Source organism: Genypterus blacodes, unplaced genomic scaffold (genome assembly GCF_046128005.1).
Source record: "Genypterus blacodes isolate CSIRO-AG114 ecotype Tasmania unplaced genomic scaffold, CSIRO-AGI_Gbla_v1 ptg000098l_1, whole genome shotgun sequence".
Taxonomy (NCBI): Eukaryota; Metazoa; Chordata; class Actinopteri; order Ophidiiformes; family Ophidiidae; genus Genypterus; species Genypterus blacodes.
Genome location: NW_027466902.1, coordinates 1,815,001 through 1,834,223, shown reverse-complemented (window position 1 = coordinate 1,834,223; position 19,223 = coordinate 1,815,001). Strand labels below are relative to the sequence as shown.

General features: G+C 46.6%; 2 protein-coding genes across 4 annotated transcripts in view; one reads left to right on the top strand and one right to left on the bottom strand.

Annotated features, from left to right (window-relative positions):
• Positions 1 to 10,530: 10,530 nt before the first annotated feature.
• Positions 10,531 to 12,758, top strand: tlx3a (T cell leukemia homeobox 3a). Its single transcript, XM_076159663.1, has 3 exons — positions 10,531 to 10,957; positions 11,870 to 12,107; positions 12,575 to 12,758. The coding sequence occupies exons 1-3, from the start codon at positions 10,531 to 10,533 to the stop codon at positions 12,756 to 12,758; spliced, it is 849 nt and encodes a 282-aa protein (XP_076015778.1).
• A 2,789-nt stretch (positions 12,759 to 15,547) lies between these two features.
• The window catches only part of kcnip1a (Kv channel interacting protein 1 a), a 27,882-nt gene continuing 24,206 nt past the window's right edge, over positions 15,548 to 19,223 (bottom strand). For 2 of the 3 annotated variants that reach the window (XM_076159586.1, XM_076159587.1), the window contains exons 2-8: positions 17,047 to 17,171; positions 16,881 to 16,950; positions 16,710 to 16,780; positions 16,516 to 16,623; positions 16,290 to 16,394; positions 15,825 to 15,887; positions 15,548 to 15,595 (exon numbers count right to left, since the gene is read on the bottom strand). In XM_076159586.1, the coding sequence (XP_076015701.1) occupies positions 15,548 to 15,595; positions 15,825 to 15,887; positions 16,290 to 16,394; positions 16,516 to 16,623; positions 16,710 to 16,780; positions 16,881 to 16,950; positions 17,047 to 17,171 (590 nt within the window). Of the gene's footprint in view, positions 15,596 to 15,824; positions 15,888 to 16,289; positions 16,395 to 16,515; positions 16,624 to 16,709; positions 16,806 to 16,851; positions 16,951 to 17,046; positions 17,172 to 19,223 lie in introns of all 3 variants that reach the window. The other variant, XM_076159585.1, reaches the window with a different exon arrangement.

Below are 19,223 nucleotides of genomic sequence, written 5' to 3'. Positions count from 1 at the left end.
CAAAGAAATCCCACCAGTCACCACAGGGGGGGGAAATGTTGGATTGTTCTTAAACATCAGGTAGCAGCTGTTCATCACAGCTAAGAGGCGTTTGCGTTGCTGGTGGTGTCCACAGTGTGAAGGTTTCAGGCTGCTGGTGGCCCCGGGGTGCTGCAGAGAAGATCTCACACCTCTCAGAGACCAGATCTTATCTGTAATGCCCCGTGTCTGCCTGAAAGACAGTTAATATCATTTCATCTCCTTGAATCGCCGTTCTCATGTGTCCCTTGATAGTCCGCCGATATCTGGTGATTTTCTCCCCTCTCTCTCTCTCCATGCTGCTCTATGTCTCTCTGTCTTTCTCCCTCTCTTCCACCAAGTGACCATCGACAGCCCAGCCTACATGAAAGCCATTCATCATTGCTTCTTTAACATCAGATTAATGTGGGGGGATACAGAACACATAAACTCTCTCTCTCTCTCTTTGTCACACACACACACACACACACCTCTGTACCAGCTATCAATCATAGAGATTGTCATTATTCAACTCTGTCATCGACAAGTCTCTCTCTCTCCACCTCCCTGTGTCTCTCGGTCTCTTCCCCTCCGTCTGTATTCCTCCCTCACTCTCTCACAGAGGAAGAGAGAGAGAATCATGAATCATAAATCTTATGAATGCCATCCTAAAGACTGCTCGGTGCTATGAGAAAGAGAGATGATTGATCGACGTGGGCGACTGTGGTGAAATTATAGACGACGGACAGAAGGTTGTGAGCGGCGACACCCGGGTCAAAAACCGCAGTTCAAGGGTCAAACGGAGAGGAGAAGGTACAATATGGCTGAGGAGGGAGGGAGGGAGGAAGGATGGATGGGTGGGGAGGGGGGAGTAAATGGTTAAAGGAGAAGAGAGGGGGGAGGAGGGTGTGTGTGTGTGTGTGTGTGTGTGCGTGGGGGGGGGGGGGGGGGGGGGGTGCCACACCGAGGCTAAAGCCATAACTCATCTTTTATTAAAAATAATGAAAAAAACTTAATGAGTTAATAATATCTGGAGAAAGGGATCGAGATCGAGAGAGAGAGAGAGAGAGAGAGAGAGAGACGGAGATGGAGGAAGGGACAGGAGGACGGAGGAGAGGAAGGAGAGGAAACGAGGGGACAGGAAAGGAGCGAGAGGAAGACAAAGCGGGGGTCAGTGTCTGAGTCTCTCTCTCTTTCTCTCTCTCGCTCGTTCGCCGGTCATTCGTTCCAGTTTTCAAAGTTTCCACAGCCTCCATTAGACGGGCAGGGGCGATCAAAAGCCATCCCTCGCTTTCTGCCGACCCAAATCCCACAGCCTGCATGGTAATTAAAGGCACTTAACAACCAATTAACAGTGATGAGCTAAATTAGCAGGATATTGTCTCCTTTGACGAGGCTACTGCATTATCAGTGTGTTGAAACGGCGCTGAACAAACCTCAGTGGCCCGTGTTTGCATGTAGGCAAATGACAGATTAATTACTATTAAAACATCAGCGTCTTAATGAGCTTGGAAACAATTAGAGGGGTCGTTAGCGTGTGGCGAGCGGCTGAGAGCGGAGGAAGAGGGGGGGCGGGAGGAGGGGGGTGGGGCGTAGGGGGAGGGGGGGCACAAAAGAAGAGAGAAATCTTCATTGGGAAGCAATACTGATTAAATGGATGTACGGTCGCACTCATCGCCCAATATCCACGGACTTATTAAATACATGACATCACCATTTGTCTTTCCCACCATCAAGCTACTTTTCTCTCGCCATTATCTTCCCCCCTTCGTCTCGGGCTGCTCCGACTCTCTGCCTTCGTTTAGCCTCTCATAAAAAGCCTATTTCTTGCTCTTCCATTCCTTTCCTCACTTTCTGCTTTTTAACTCCCATTTCTCCCTTCCCTCCTTCATGCTTGGGGGGCACAGTCCTGTGAAGGAATTTAATATGCAACTTTTATATGAGAAACCAATCGCATACGTCTGGGTCTATTGGGCTCGCAATCTATCGGCCCGGACGGCTAATGCAATAGAGAGAGCCGGGGCTATTTATCACACAGGGAGCTATCTTTCCTTCTCTCTCTCCCACTCTCCCCCCCTCTCTCTCTCTCTCTCTCTGTCTTTATTCAAGCCCAGATTCCTGGCTGCCACTAAATCAGGCCAACTATGAGCTATGGCTGCCCAGAGGGCATCTCCTCTTTTATAGGAGGATTTGGATTTTGTATCTGCTGGTTCCACAGTGGTCGTTCTGACTGTGCTAACGGAAGCTATAAACATCCAGCAAACAAAGGCAACAACTTAAATGTCCCTGCGTCCCCGTTTACGACGATCACGAACGCGTGGAGATTTATGGAGATATGAGGAGATGCATAACCACGTCGGCAGGCCTCATGATGAATAAGACATCCACGCACAACAGGGAACCGGCGTTTACAAGGAGGCTACATGCTACGTGGCTGTGCGCACAAGGCTGCTGAAACAATACAAATGCAGAGAAATGTGTGCATGTACATAATGTATAACAATAACACACACACTTACATACATACAGATACACACACATAGACACAAACACACACACACAGCATCAGAACTTCCGAAGTTTGCGGCTGAAAACAAAGCGGTGCCCACAGATGAGCAGAGGACGCTGCCCACCTGCAGCAATTAAAAAGCCTCAGAAAACCAAATTCATTTCGACAAATTAGCTGCATTACCGGCCACTGTGTAATCGCTGATGGCAATTAATAACAAATTAGTCACAATCAGCCCTATATTAACATCTCACCCAGGGGCCGCGGCTGGAAATTAATAACCACAGATTCATCTCTCGCTCTCTCCCCCTCTCTCTCTTCCTCACACACACGCACACACAAAGCAACACACACACACACACCTACAGCCACCTACATTGTTTGAGAATCACCTCTGAGGTACTGGATTTTTTTTTTCTATGTGTATCGTCTCGTATGATCCACAATCTGCTCATGTCAGCGAGCCAGCTTCCTCTTTACTGGGGTGTGAAAACCCCCTGAAAGACAGAGAGAGTGTGTGTGTGTGTGTGCATGTATGTGCGTACATGCGTGTGTGTATGTGTGTGTGTGTGTGTGTGTCACAAATGCATTCACAATGAACCAAATCTGCATTGAATAGTTTGTGGACATAAAGATGAACTGTACATCTTTGTGTTGTGTACTGTGTGTGTGTATGTGTGTGTGTGTGTGTGTGTAGAGGTGCTACAGAAATGAGGAGGGGGCATCTGTGGAGACTGGGCCCGCCCCTAGGGGTCCTCACACCAATCAGCAAAGCGCACCAAGAATCAATTAACACCAGTGGGAGGGGGCAGAGGGTACAGGCACCACACACACTTAGACAGACACACACGTACACACACTATCCACATGCACACTGCCCACACACATGGTACTGTCTGAGGAGATAACCATCAGCTCTTTACACACTTTGCAGGACATGCCAGTGTTTTGTGTGTGTGCGTGTGTGTGCGTGTGTGTGTTGTGTGTGTGTCCATATCCCAGTGTGTCCGGGTTTCTCATGGTGTGAGGTTGGGGAACAGATTGGGGGTCAGCAGGGGGGTCAGGCCAGGGTCACCCCCATCTGAGAGGTGTGTGTGTGTGTGTGTGTGTGTGTGTGTGTGTGTGTGTGTGTGTGTGTGTGTGTGTGTCTGACCACCACTTCCAGGGCTCGCTGGCAGGCACAAGTGAATAAGATGGATGATGTTGATTCATACTAAGAATTCATTGTCCTGCTGAATCCATAGAGAATAAATACATCCAGACAAATTATGAAGCAAGGGGCCACAATGAGTATCTCACATTTCATACTCCTCCTTCACTATCTCTCTCTCTATCTCTCTCTCCATCCCTCTCTCCATCTCTCTCTCTTGTGGAGCACCAGCTGCCCGCGACATGAGCGCCATTCATCATTGCGTCTTTACAGGCAGAAGTATTGACAGAGAGGAAGGACGAAGAGTTATATTGGCCAAGCGGAGTTGGAGGCATCGGTGCAGAGCGTTTGCCAAAGTGGACGACGAAGGCCGCTTGGCTTGTTGGGGGGGACGGATGGGAGGCTTGACTGGAAGAAGAAGAAGAAGAGGGGGGGGGGGGAGAGAGAGAGAGAGAGAGAGAGAGAGAGAGAGAGAGAGAGAGAGAGAGAGAGAGAGAGAGAGAGAGAGAGAGAGAGAGAGAGAGAGTAGTGTAGATGTATCCGCTTCCACTTCAGACCAAACAGCGCGGCTAAATAAAGTGATCAAAGAGCGTCTGCCATTTACCCATGAACGTTCCACTCTGAAACCCCACCTCCTTCCTCTTCCTCTCCCTCTCTCCCTCCACGTTGCCGTCTCCATCTGTTCGCCCGTTGCACTCGTCCATCCACCCTGGCCCCCCCTCTCCTCCTCCTCCTCCCTCTCCTCCTCGTTTCCTCTCCTCCCCTGCTCCTCTCTGGCCTTTCCTACCCTCGGGGAGGTAAGGTGATCTCCCAGTGCTGGTGTAAGTGACTGGTATTAGTCTCCTTCTCTGTCTGTCTGTTTGATCCCGGCACTAATGACTCCACGGGGACTCTGGTCTGATAATGGGAAATCAATATAGAGAATAGAGCTCTGGAGTGGCCTCACTTAGCTCTCGCTCCTTCACGCCTCACAGCAAAGTGCCTCCATACATCCCATGTGTGTGTGAGGCGGGGAGTAGTGTGTGTGTGTGTGTGTGTGTGTGTTGAGGAAACATTTATACGTCTGCGCAGGGTTGTTTCTAAATATGTACTGATGAAAGTGGGTTGACTGTACTGTATACACACTGTGTCCACTTTATTAGGTACACCTGTGCAGCAGAACGGGCCTCACTGTGTTGACTTTTTCTGAGTTAGAACCATTAAAGAAAACAGCCTGATGTGGTGTGAAAAGTGTTCAACTTCAGTTTTGGGGTTTTTACTTTTAAAGGAAATGATTAAGCTTGAGAGAATTCTGCAGATCTTCGTCTTCTCAAAGCTTTTCTAAAACAAACTCACAGGGGATTTGACATGATGGACATTCGCACTCAAGTCATATATGCTGAGCTTTAGTGTGTGCGTGTGTGTGTCTAATCGGCCACGCTCCTTGGCCCGGGGCTAGACAGGTGGGGCTGGTGGCATGAGGCTGGTGTCCCCCACTGCCCCCCCACCCCACCCACCCCGAGGGGCCAGAAGGCCCAGCGAAGCAGGGTGCTGGAGTAGCTCCCTCTGCCAGGCACTGAACCACTGTGGCTACCGGCAGCTGGTCCTCTGTCCCTCCCTCCCCTCGCTCCCCGACACAGGCGCCCCGCGGGCAGGCAACAGGAGGGGTGAGGAGGTCAAGAGGCATGAGAGAATGGGTGGAACGGCGGCGACACGCAAGATAATCGGCTTTTATGAAGTGGAAAGAACACAGACGTGGAGAGAGAGAGAGAGAGAGAGGAGAGAGAGAGGGACGGGAAACAGGGCTCTGACACAAAACGCTACTGACTACAAGCGGTAATGAATTAACACATTAGCACCACTACCAGGGGCGTTCAGGAGCACTCAGCTGCTCTTAAACACAAACGCGCACCGGCAGACGCACACATAAATCAGTCGCAAGTCATTAAGGATGAAGCAAACACACTCGCTTATTAATTACATTTGTCATTTTGTCAAAAGGCAGCGGATCCCCGAGAAAGCCGTCGAGTGAGAGAGCCGGGGACTGCAGTCGGCACAATAACGGCGGAGAAACTTTTACTTAGCACTCAGAATAAATAAGACAGAGGTCAACTCTCAAAGGCACACACACACACACACACACACACACACACACAGAGAGAGAGACAATGCTCTACCCTTGCACAAACTCAAACCATGTGTTCAATTATCATCATCCCCAAATGATCCCCATTAATGCTTTAAGTCTTTCTCTCACATCTCAATCTTCGCCATCCGTCCTGTTTTTTGCTCTCTGCTCTCCGTCCATCCCTATAATTCATGTCTGTGCGGTTACTATACTTCCCTTTCTCTCTCTCTCTCTCTCTCTCTCTCTCTCCCTCTCCTCCCCCCCTCCTCCTCCATCCCTCTCTCTCCCTCTGACTTTAACCAGCGTGAAGGAGCAGCCGTGCATTCAACCATCAGACAGGCTAACATGGTCTACCCTCACGCACGCACGTACACACACACATACACACAGACACAGTTTATGTGTATTGTTCTTAAATGGCAACAAGAATGCAACGTCCACTGAAACAAATATCCACCATATCAAGTCTTTCTCCTGCGGTCAAATGAAATGTGCATCCTGATACTTGCAAAAAAAGTGAGACGCCACTGATTTGGTTTATCTGATAATCCACCATTCCAAAAAGTAACACACAACGATGCACAACTCAGGAGTGTAAATGAACAAAAAGACTGGTTTTTGTTGCCATGTCTTCAGCTGGTGTAAAATACGGGCCGATACAGAGCAGCTTTTGGGAGGAAATCCCTTATTTGCTGACTGAAATCATCTCCCCGCTCATATATTTGACATTTATAGTGATCACAGGCCTGATTTCTGCTCTGGTGGCGGACAAATCAAGTCCCCGGCAAAACACAGCAGCACAGTGCGGACCGGTGACAGCATAGAGATGATGATGGTCCTGAATCGAGTCCCTGATGGGGGATCCCATTCCTCTCTTTCTGATCCAACAATCCCACCGAGCATGTCAATATGAAACACTATACCCCCTCCCCATACACACACACACACACACACCGGGGCCACACCATTGCACCATTATGGCACACGGGGAGAGCTTTATGTTGATAGGATCAGTCTATTTGCTGCGTGTCTGCGTGGAAGATGCATGGCGGCGGTGTAGGGAAAAGCGTAAATTAGGCCAAATCAAGTCTGTGAAGAGTAAAACACATTCTCAATATATTGCACTCAGAGGGGAGCTGTGATTTACTGCCGGGCTTTTTTTTTCTTGCATGTGGGCCCATAAAGCTTTGTTTACCCAACTTTAAAAAATCCACAGGCTTGTAAATGTTGTCAGATGGCCGATGCCAGTGTCTTTCAGCTTAATACTACCTATATTAAATAGTTTAAATATTTCATAAGGGCGTTTTTTTTTGTAGAGGGGAGGGAGGGGAAATCGTTAGCTGCGGTAAAGTTTCATTAACTGGTCCCCATTTCGCTGCGAGGCAAACTCATCTCCTCTCACGTCGCTCTTATTGTAATAAAACAATCTCTCTCTTTCTCTCTCTCTCTCTCTCTCTCTCTGGGTTCTCCTCTCCTCTCTCACACTCTCCCTCTCTCTCTCTCTACCCCCCTCTCTCTCTTTTACATCATAATAATACACTACATCCCCTTTAAATGCACTATTACTTACCGCTGCCTTTTCATATTGTAACATCACGGGCACTTTAGCGACAATATAAAAGCGTGTCATTCATTATTCAGTGGCAGACGGCCCCGTCCCCCCTTTTAAAAAGTCAGGCGCGCTGCTGAAATTGATAACGGCGAGGAGACGCGCAATAAAAACGCAGCCCCCGGGTACCGAGCTGCAGCCCAGACCCCCCGATTATGCAGATCAAGTGGTAATTTCTCAAACAAATCGCGCTCTTTCACTCTTTGTTGTCGTTTCTTTTGGGGAGTTTTGGAATCAGGGTGTCAGCTTTTATATTGCCTGTAAGGGGGAATAGAGAAGAAGAGGAGGCGGGGGGGGAGAGGGATTTACGCGCGTCTTTAATTGTTGGGTACACAGAAAATAATTTGGCTTTAAACGGATTCACCTTCCAGGCTGCTTTTCAGAGAGGGTTGCGCTTTTTTTTTTTTTACTGGACTTGTTGGTAATTCGCGTCTTTTACTCGTGAAACAATGAAAAGGTTCAAACGTGGATCTCAACATTCTTGATAAAAATGAAAAGGGCTGTCAAGGAGGGTGTGTGTGTGTGTGTGTGTGTGTGTGTGTGTGTGTGTGTGTGTGTGTGTGTGTGTGTGTGTGTGTGTGTGTGTGGTACATATCTCGGTGTAGGTCAGGGGCTAAATGCGTCATAATCGCTCATCATCCTCGGATTACACGGGATTACCAGCACCCAACATCTGCACCTAGTGGGAGCCCTTCTGCCTCCCGGTAAAGACTGTCAGGGTGGCGCCTTCACTCTAAAAGCTCGCAACAAATAGAATTACTATCAATACTTATTCAGATATTATTAATATGAAGCCTAGAGGTGTCAAGCATGAAAGAAAAGGAAACCATGCAACAGGAAAATCTCTAGATTAAACAGATTTATTGAAAGTTTGGGATGTTCGATCGACAAAAGTCATGACACAACTGATGGGAATAGTGGGAATACTGGGAGATGGTGGACATCAGAGTGTGTCTGAAGATGACAGCTCAAACAGACCAATTCTCCCCCATCAAAAGCCACCGGTGAGCTCGCATATGGCGGGGAAAGCAGCCAACACTCAGTCTGTCCATATTGCCAAACAAACACCTCAGGCCTCGTCCCGCCTCATATTGCTTCATAAGACTATATTGTGAGGAAAGAATTGCAGATCCCCCCTCTTATATATATATATATATATGTATAAATATAAATATATAAATATAAACCCTATATAAACTCCATCTTTGCATTTCCGTTTCCCCTTTTTTTTAAACGTATAACCTCTCAAATTATAACTCATCCAGGTTTCATTTGATTTTACGGCCGTAACTCCGCGCTGCTAACAGATTAAATAAACTCACGTTCAGCTGAGTGTCTTGTGATTGCGCATGAAACATTAAAGGTTTGACTAAAGCTCCCTGCGTGAAATTACACGATCAAATGAATATGAATAATTTACACGCAGCTCAGCGATAAAGCATGACAAACCTGCAAATGAATACTTCGCACAAGTTCTGGGTTGTTGTTTGAAAAAAAAGAAGAGATCAATCATGTGTCAGTAAGTCAACGTGTTTGGTTAATTTGGTAACGTGATCGGGTAAGAAGCCACCTGCCGCCGTCTGCCCCCCCCCCCCTTCCTGCGAGACAAGTTAGTGGGAATGCGATTATCCGGTCACTTTGGGCGCTTGGTACATTGAATCTGTCCGGTTAGCAGCTTCCAGAGCCGGGACACTTTATCTCCAGTAGCCCATGGCCTTCCCCTTTTGTCAGGTCATTTAATGTGGCACTGCGAAACCTGAACAAATAAGCCCCCACGTCCGCTTTATACCCGCTGATTCACCGCGTCCAATAAGCTTTAATGTCCTCTTACTTCAAACTCAAAGTCAGTGAGTCTTATACGACGCTTCGGTTAACCGTAAAGGTGATGTCACCGTGTCATTGTTAATCTTTGCAAAACTTTACAAACGACTACTAGTGAGTGACAAGAAAAGTTTTCATGTCAAAACGCACATAAATCATAATTATTATAGAGCAGAATCGTAAGAAAGGTCGCTCTGTTGATTAATCGAATAATAACGCGTCGAAATGAAAATCGTGATAATAATCGAGATTTTCTTTATAAACAAAAAAAGGATTTAATTAAGGAGCATAAAATATCAGCACATTAGTTTCTGTAAATGCAAATATCAAAGAAATGTAGATTTGATTCATCTGTGTGGATTTAAGGATGCTTAGGATTTGTTTTTAAATTATATATTCTTTTGAATTAATTGTCTATGATACAACATCACTCTGACTTTAAAACCACTTGACATGTGACAAAGTAGCCACACAGAGAGACAGAAAAACGGACAATATCACACTGAAACCCCGGATGTGTCAAAGTTTCTATATTGGGTGAAATTTGGAACCAAAACTTACAAACCCTCTGAAGAAAACTATAAATTCTGTGCACCACACGGATTCAAAACAGGCTAGAGAGGAGTTCATGATAGATATCCGTTAAATATTCGTCACCAAACTCTCTCACACACACACACTCACACACACACTGTTGGTTCTCTAACACTGCGCCCTGGTGCGGTTTATTTCTTAATTCCCACTATAAATGTCGATGGAATTGATCCCCACTCTGCATTCGATTGGATAACAGCGACAGCATCAAAGACGGGAGCGTGGTAAAGGGCACTGAAGGTGACATAACCCGCCATCCACCAGGCTGATGGCCGCAGTTATGGGAAAATTTTAGTGATCGTGCCAAATCATAGGCCTGTACCTCCATTAACATTCAATCAGTCATCCCGCTGCCAGCCAATGGAAGGTGGAGAGAGATGGAGGAGGACGGAGCTGCTAGACGGAGCGTTTTGACGCGCTGAGGAGGAGGAGGACAGAGCGTCACATCTCTCCAAACGCCCATCAAACTTTCAGCGCAGCCTGTAGAGAGGAAGAGGAAAGAGGAAGAGGAAGGAGCCCGCGTCTCTTCAATGAGGCCTTTTTTCCCTTCCCTGACAAAAACCCGAGGACGCGCTGGATTCCGGACACACCGGCCCGGGAGCGATGGAGGCAAAGCTGGCGGTGACTTTTGGAACAGTTTGACCCCCCGGTTGTGAATTCAGAGAACCACCAACGGTTTCTTTTTTTTATTTTTGGGTACCTGATTCTTCTTCGTCCCTTTTTTGTGCGTCAGAGCAGCGGGGATGGAACAAGCACCGAGCGCGCCGAGCCCTCCTCCCAAACCGGCCCACCACGAACCCATCAGCTTCGGCATCGACCAGATCCTGGGCGCCGGGACGGAGCCGGAGAACGGGCGCACGGCTGGAAGACAGAGCGGATCGGATTTAAACAACGCGGACGGTTACTACAGTTTAGGGAGCCCGACCGGGGCCAGCGCGCCATCATACACCGCGCTGTCGATCTCCCTCTCCGGTATCATGCCTCCGGTAGAGGCGTCGGGTTCGTACGGGGAGAGCAGGAGTCTGGGAAGCCGGGGAGTGATTCGAGTCCCGGCCCACAGACCCATGACAGCCCCGGGACCCCCAGCGCCCGTCCAGAGCGCCGTGCCGGGGTTTGGAGGTCTGTGCTTCCCCTGGATTGGGAACCGGTTCGCCAAAGACCGGATATCAGGTAGAGAATGGAGACGTCATTAATGTTTGATTATGTGGATAAACGATTGTTAATGTTACTGGATGAGAATCTGTTAGAAAATAATTCTCACACGTGTTTATTTGTAATATTTAGAATTCGAAATTTACAGTAAAAGGAAATGTTTCTATGTTCAATAATTTAAAACGATTTCAATCAAAAAGTCCAACACAATTACAACATTTATATTTACACTTATTATCTTATAGCGTCTGACTTTGATCAGCATTGAATTGGATGATTATATCTTTTTAATGATATTAATACACACTGTAACAAACATCAGACAGCTCATCACAATTTTAAAAAAGTGTTTCCAAGGTAAAATCTTCATTTATTACTGTAATAGAAATATAACATAATATTTTCCATCTTAAATGAAAAATAGAAGTAACTTTTATTATAATAAAGAAGCAGAGCTGCAATTATCAAGAGGAGTCATAATGTAAAATGTTCAATCTAATAATAAAGCAGAGAGGCTGAATGTTATTTAGATTGATTGAAACATGACAAAGGTGTAATATAAAAGTCTGGAGCTTTATTATGGAAATGCAATGCAGCCTTTAGACATATAGGCCTGATATATGATGGAAAGGCCTCTAAGGGGTTAATGACATCATCTACAGCACCAAAACTACCTAACTAATTACTTATTAATTATTTCAGAATTTTATAGTTTTAAACATTTGGTCTATTGTTCTGTTTTACTCATAATCATAATTTTAGGAATTAATTTGAAGTGTTTTTCCTAAATGGCCTGCAGAGTCTAAACGGGTCCTTGTTGATATTATTGTGATTTCCGCTCTTGAACCAGCAAACAAAGTGGATAATATAGAATCTGTACATTTGTCTGCATCCACTTACCTCGCTGTCTCTGTGTGTGTGTTGTTGCAGCGGCTCTGGTGCCGTTTGCCGTAACGCGGCGGATAGGTCACCCGTACCAGAACCGGACGCCTCCCAAACGGAAAAAGCCTCGGACGTCTTTCTCCCGGGTTCAGATCTGCGAGCTGGAGAAGCGTTTCCACCGGCAGAAGTACCTGGCCAGCGCCGAGCGGGCCGCCCTGGCCAAGAGCCTGAAGATGACGGACGCGCAGGTCAAAACCTGGTTCCAGAACCGCAGGACCAAGTGGAGGTTTGTGTTTGTTTGTGTTGACACACACGTACACATACGCAGACAGGCTCAGGTGTGTTTTCGCGCTCTTACAGCTCCACACACACACCTGAGGTCATTACGGTGAGCTCGTCCGGGTCACCTAACACGCAATTTCCGCATTGGTGGGAAATTGGAGGGAAACAACAACGAATAAAAAAAACATTCACTCTTTAATTATTATTGAATTTAATTATGTTTATGCTCGTGGTTAACACATTCCAAGACAAAACAAAACTCCACAAAACCCCAAAACCCAACATGACAAACTAATACCAAACTACATTTCCATAGTTTGGTGTTTGAGTCAAAATCCAATCTCTTCTTTCTCACAATTTTCTTCACATTTATAAACAGAATTTTGCTGTTAATTCTCCGTCACACATTTAAAACGCTTTATATTTTACTTGTATATATTGTAAATGTTTTATTCGTGCTTCCCGTCTCAGGCGGCAGACGGCGGAGGAGCGGGAGGCGGAGCGTCAGCAGGCCAATCGGCTCATCCTGCAGCTGCAGCAGTCCGCCCTCCAGAAGACTCTGGGCGAATCAGCGATCACGGATCCGCTGTGCGCCCATAACTCCTCCCTCTACGCCCTGCAGAACCTCCAACCCTGGGTTGAGGAGCGGGAGTAGCAACGGGGCTACCGAAACAGGCAGACACACACGTCCGAGCAGCGTTGGGTGTCGCCATGACACCCGGAGAGGGAGGGAAGGAGGATGGATGGATCAAGTGAGTTTGACCCCTGTGAACTTTTGGGACTTCTTTTGGAGCCACAGGTTGAACAGCACAAACCTGAAAGCATGGCTCAGGTTTGAGTGGATGTTGTGAGTCTGGACCTGAATTGTTGGTCTGTAGAAACAGAACTTGTCCTGGTGGAGTTTGGACTGAACCCTGCAAGTCTGCGGCTGCTGAAGAACTATCCAGATGTTTCACAACCTCAGCAGCCCAGACAGAGACTGAGACTTTAAAACGTGTATTGCCGCCCCTGTTGTGCTCGTCTTCTAATCTCCCGCTTGTACTTTAATGCTCTTTATTAGAGGAAGAGGAAGAGGAAGCACGCAGGGACACAAACCTGCAGACTGACATGAGGAAGATTCTCCTGCTAGATGATTGTTTTTGTGAAGGGTGCATCCACAAACACACAACGGGCTTAGATACTGTAACACACAGGCCCGGGTAATTTTTTTTAAGGGAATCTGCACACACACAAGCACACACACACACACACAAATCCAACTCGGAAAAAATGATTAAAATGTTTAATTCTAAACGCACACAAGCAGTAATAAAGGGGGAGTGTAAGTGAAGTAGGCAGTTGTGTGTTGTGTGATCCAGGGAGTGATGCATGCTCAGTGATGGTACTTCATTTCTTCTTCATGTGTATATCTGTGTATTATCATGCTTTCTTTTGTGGGCCGTGTCCTTTTGGAATTAGGAGGGGCACAACTATATACAACCACTTTTTGTACTTTAATTGTATATCTGTGTAAATAACAGCATCGACTGTTCTTGTGGACTCTTTGCTCTGTGCTGTTTTACCACGACGACGACGACGACGACGCACCATAAAGGAAAAAAAATCCACTTCAAAGCTCTAAGAGGGGAAAAGAGAGAGAGAGAGAGAAAAAAACAGGAGGCGTTCATTTTGTTTCTTGAAAAGTTTATTGATAAATATAATGATTTTATACAATATTTCAATACACACATTATTTCATTCCGACAGCTTTGTTCTGTCCGTCTGTATGCCTGTCTGTCTGTCTGTCTACATGTCTGTCTCCCTGTCTGTCAGCTTGTCTGGGAGTGTGTACGGGTGCATCCCAGTGAGGAGGAGTTTTGATTGGTTAGCACAGTGAGAGGGCATGACAGTAAATCATTTATAAATCTGCCTTTTTTTGTTTTTATTCTTTTTTGTCCCGTTCAATCTTGAAAACGATGGCTCCCCCCGTTTGAAACATGGCTTCCGTTCCCTCGGAATCAGTGAAAAGGTCTTTACTCTCATCTTTCTTCATCTTGCCTCTTTGTCTTCCTCCGCTCCTCCACTCCTCCCCTGCAGCAGCCAATCCGTCTAGCTCTCTCTCTGCTCTCTCTCTCTTTCTCTCTCTCTTCCTCTCCGTCTCTCTCTCTCTCTCTCTCACAGTGAAAGGTTGAAGTCGACACATTTTTCTTCTAACAGACGAAGTTAAAGACGAAAATTCTCTGATACGTCGACAAAAACACTTCTCCTCCTCCTCCTCCTCCTCTGGGTCAGTTTATCACCTGACCTCCAAATCTGCTTTCAGCGCCCTCCTCCCCCCTGCATAAGCTCAGGCTACATGCTAAGATAAGTGACATTTCCATAAACAAAACAGAAATATAGAACACGGGGACAGCACGTAGAGTACACACACATAAAGACACACACGTACAGCTCAGCATCTATGGGCCGTTACACTGTTATGAGGCAGAATCCTGAACGTCTGACAGGTAAACAGACTGACAAGCGAGAATCAGAGACACATAGACAGACGACCAGAGAGAATCAGGACGAGGATACACAAACACGACGATAAGTATCTACAGCACGGACGCCACAAACACTGAGAACACGGAGGGACGCCACTGAGAACACGCACGGCGGGGGTTAGAGGGTTTTGTTTTTTTGTTTTTTTTTGAAGACTGATGCAAGCCGTGGCAAGACTTATAGACGGAAGCGAGCTGCATGGAGTCCAAATCAGCGTCGCTTCTACGCTTCCAGGCCCTGCGTCTGAGTTTAGAACTCAACATGGACACGTAGGCCGGCCCTGTGAGGCTGAAGACGACACACACCCAGACCTGGCAACCCCCCAAATGAAAGCATCTTAGCATGGAGTTCAGTGCCGCCATTTTTTCCGCACGGCACAAATTGCATGTAAGGCTTTGATATTTATCTTAGAATATTGACGCAGAATTCATTACATTTTGATTAGAATTGTTCATTTTCACTTGTCGATCTGAGGCGATGTCGTTGCTAAGCTGCTTTTAGGGATTCCAAGTTCTCGCTCCATGAAAGGGTTAACTGGTTAATGTCAGGAAATCATATTTGACCAACAAAAAGAGAAGAAAAGAAAGGGTTAATATTTACACACAAGTCCAAACTGTCCAACATGACAGCAACTATGCAACAACAGCAACGCATGAGGGGGATGGTGTGTGTGTGTGTGTGTGTGTGTGTGTGTGTGTGTGTGTGTGTGTGTGTGTGTGTGAGTGTAGGACAAATTCCTTGACCGGTGCTGGATTGTCCTCGTGGATTTGTTACAGCGAGACCTCCACAGAGTTTAGTGACCACCTGTCTGTCCACCTGTCTGTCCACCTGTCTGTCCAGGTCTTTTGTTCTTCTTTCCTTCTTCTTCTTCTCTCACACCGCTCTTCACCCGTTGCGTCGCGTCACTCTCCTCCGTTTTGCCTAGATGACATTTTCAAAGAGCTGTAGAGACCTCATGATGTTTTCATCCTGTGAGAGGTCAGGGAGACAGAGAAACACCATTTAATGCCGTCATTACCCATCTGGCCACTAGGGGGCAATAAAAACTCGTAAAATGTGCTGAGCGACATTCAGGCAACCGAATTCAAACAGATAAAGAAAGAAAGAACGCAGTGAGTCTAGAAATGACCTTTGAGGTAACTGCATCAGAAGTTTCCAAGATTATGAATATTTGGAGAAAAATAAGAATATTGTTTACCTCTTGGCATGAAAATATGAATTCATCCAGAGTGACCACCCCGTCCCTGTTTTTGTCCATTTTCTGTGGAGACGACACACACACACACACACACACACACACACACACTTAAGCAACACATTCATCATATATTTATAAATTCAGTTTGTAGAATCTACATTTAAAATCTAAAACTTGTAATGAAATTTGTTGAGATCTTTGCTCTGCTGAGCCTCAGTCGTCATTACATAATTTCCTCTGCTCAGTCTCACTGTCCGCTTCTTCTTCTTCTTCATTTCTCTTTGACTTTACAAATTATTGCAGAAATGTAAAATATGTTTTGCTGCTTTTTGTTCCTGGGAAATACCGACCAGATCCAAGCCAATGTCAAATCTCTCATTAAAAGGATGCATGATAAGTCACACACACAAATCAATCCACCCATCCATCAGTCAACCAAACAATCATGTAAGTGTGTGATGATACCTGGAAGAACGCATCCACATGCTGTTTGGGTGCGTCAGTCTTCAGGGCCGGGTATGTGTACTTCCCCATCATATCATAGATCGCTCTGACGATGTCTGTCATCTCCTGTGGGACAGATCACACACACACACACACACACACACACACACAGAGACACACACACAGAGGGAGTATGAGATGAATCCAAAGACACACACAGCAGACATCACCACAAATGTACACACACCTCTTTGTTGATGTATCCGTCTCTGTTGATATCGTAGAGGTTGAAGGTCCACTGGAGCTTCTCTGTGATCGTTCCTCTCAACAGGATGGACAGAGCCGACACAAAGTCCTGTTGAAGAGAGGAAGACCGTGACGGAGAGGAAGAGCTGGAACCCAACGACAAACGCAAAGGAGGAACGAGAGAACGAAACAAACCTCAAACTTGATGGTGCCGTTGTGCGCCGTGTCAAAAGCGTTGAACAGGTAGTGAGCGTAGGTGCTGGCGTCTGCAGGAGAGAGGGAGTGAAAACGCTGAACACACTGATTTCAAACAAAGCATACGCAGACAGCCCAACACACACACACACACGGACACACACGCTTTACCTCCATGTGGGAAGAACTGGGAGTATATTTGCTTGAAGGTTTCCTCGTTTACGATGCCACTTGGACACTCCTGTACGAAAATAAGCAACAGGGGCGGGGGGAGAAGTAATTAAAGAAGTGGACCAGTGAGTGATGAAGAGTAAACCAGCGTCTGGGCCTCACTTACGTTCTTGAAGCCCCTGTAGAGAACTTGTAGCTCTCTTTTGTTGAAGTTGGTCAGAGCTTCCATCTGATCCAGGCCCTCCGGTCGATGGCACACCATGGTCAACTCCAAGTCATCGTCGGCTTTGTCTGAGAACACACACACACACACACACATATGAAAGAGGATCACATCAGGGTGGGACAGCAAACGGATGAGAGGGAAGAGGGCAAAGGGTCAAAGAAATGGATTTATGTACTAAGGGAAGTGAGCAAAATCAGGACATCTGCCTGAAAATATGAAGAAATGAGAGATGTTGCGAGTGAAAGAAGCTAGATAGAGCGAGAGAGAGTGTGTGTGGGAGAGAGAGAGAGAGAGAGCAGAGGTGTGGATGAGAGATGCTGAGAGGTAGAGGTCAGTGTAATAGCTACATGTTCTTCCTCTCACAGCCCCTATAATTAACAACTCATTACTCTCCTTGCTGCAGGGGAGAGGAGACAGGACACACACTATAGATTTCCCTTTACTACCTCTGTCTCTCTCTCTCTCTCTCTCTCTCTCTCTCTCGCTGACACACACACATGTGCAGGGTCCCCTCACGTCCCCCCCCCCCCCCCCCCCGTAGCAACCTATAATGTAGTAATTATGCATACTGTAATAACTGTGCATAATTTAATAGGAAAAGTAATATAAATTTAGAACGTGATGGAGTGTCCACAGTCGTAAAAAAGCCGGACACATGAAACAGGAAATAATTTGGTATAAAGTCGGCTGAGGTGAAAGATTACAGGAAGACGGGATAGAGCCACCAAACAGAGCGACCTGTAGGGTAATGGAACAGCGTACAGACAGTCAAACACCATCTATCTCACACACGTACATCAGCTGGGACGCTCCTTTGTCTCAATCTTCGGCGTCCTGAATTCCCAGATAATTCACATTTTGTCACGTCAAGAGAAATGAATCCGTCATCCGAACATCTGATCTCACTTTTCTCCTCCACTATAACATTGAAAATATGTGACAGCGACTCATTAACGCCAATCATAAACCTCATCTTGCTTTATATTGTAAGAAATCAACATAAATTTCAATGATTTATGACACGATCCACTAAAAGGTTATTAAGGTTTGTCCAGTGTGAATCGCCACGGAGACATTATTCCATTATGACATCTTATTACTTTTTTCTTCTTTATGACAGTGTGACTTGCTTTGGACACTCTCTTTATATAACCTCCTGCACACACACACACACAAACACACACACACACACACACACACACACACACACACACACACACACACACACACACACACGGTCGCACAGCCCCTGCAGGTCGTTTGTTTCATGGGACAGTTTAGTCTTTGTCAGTGTCACATTAGTGGAGGTTGGAGGAGGACGGACTGTTGCCCAAGGTGAGGGAGCGTACCTCACACTCCCTCTGCTCCCCGGGCCTCCAGGAGGAGAGTGTGTGTGGAGTATAATCACGCACAAGCCTGCACTTAACACACATCTCCCATTCCTCAGACATGATCCACCTTGAGCTCCGGACCTCCCTCTCCTCTACACCGGGGGTCAGCGCTCCTCTGTGGCTCACGTCGTAACTCTGGCGGCGCCGGGCCACAGTCACCTTCACACTCCATGCATATACGTCGTAAAAAAACCACCAGGCACAGGACGTTCCACTTCAAACTCACACACACACACAGTGATGTTTTGTTGTTTTGTGGTCGTCAGCACATCTGCTTACACTATAAATATACTGTGTGTGTGTGTACAAAGAGTCCTTTCTCCCTGTATGCAGCATCTCAAACATCACCCGGCTCATCAAAGGTCAAATGTGAGATCAATTATGACAGAAGCATGCACACCACACACACACACACACACAGACACACACACACTCAATCCACAGATCAATCGTAAACACAGAGGTAGACAAACACTGTAACACACATAAAGTCGCAGCGTTCGCGACAGATTCACGCTCAGACGTCGACGGCGGTTTGACTTCCTGAGCGAGCAGCAGGTGAATCTGTGACTGGAGTGAAATCAGCCTGGACTCACCCTCCACAGTGATGACTCCCATTAGGTGCAGCATCTTGACCGCCCCGCAGCACAGCAGAATGATGGCTATGCTGTGTAAGCTGTTCTCACTCTGCTCCTCACTCTCCATTTTGAGAACTCCTGTCCTTGT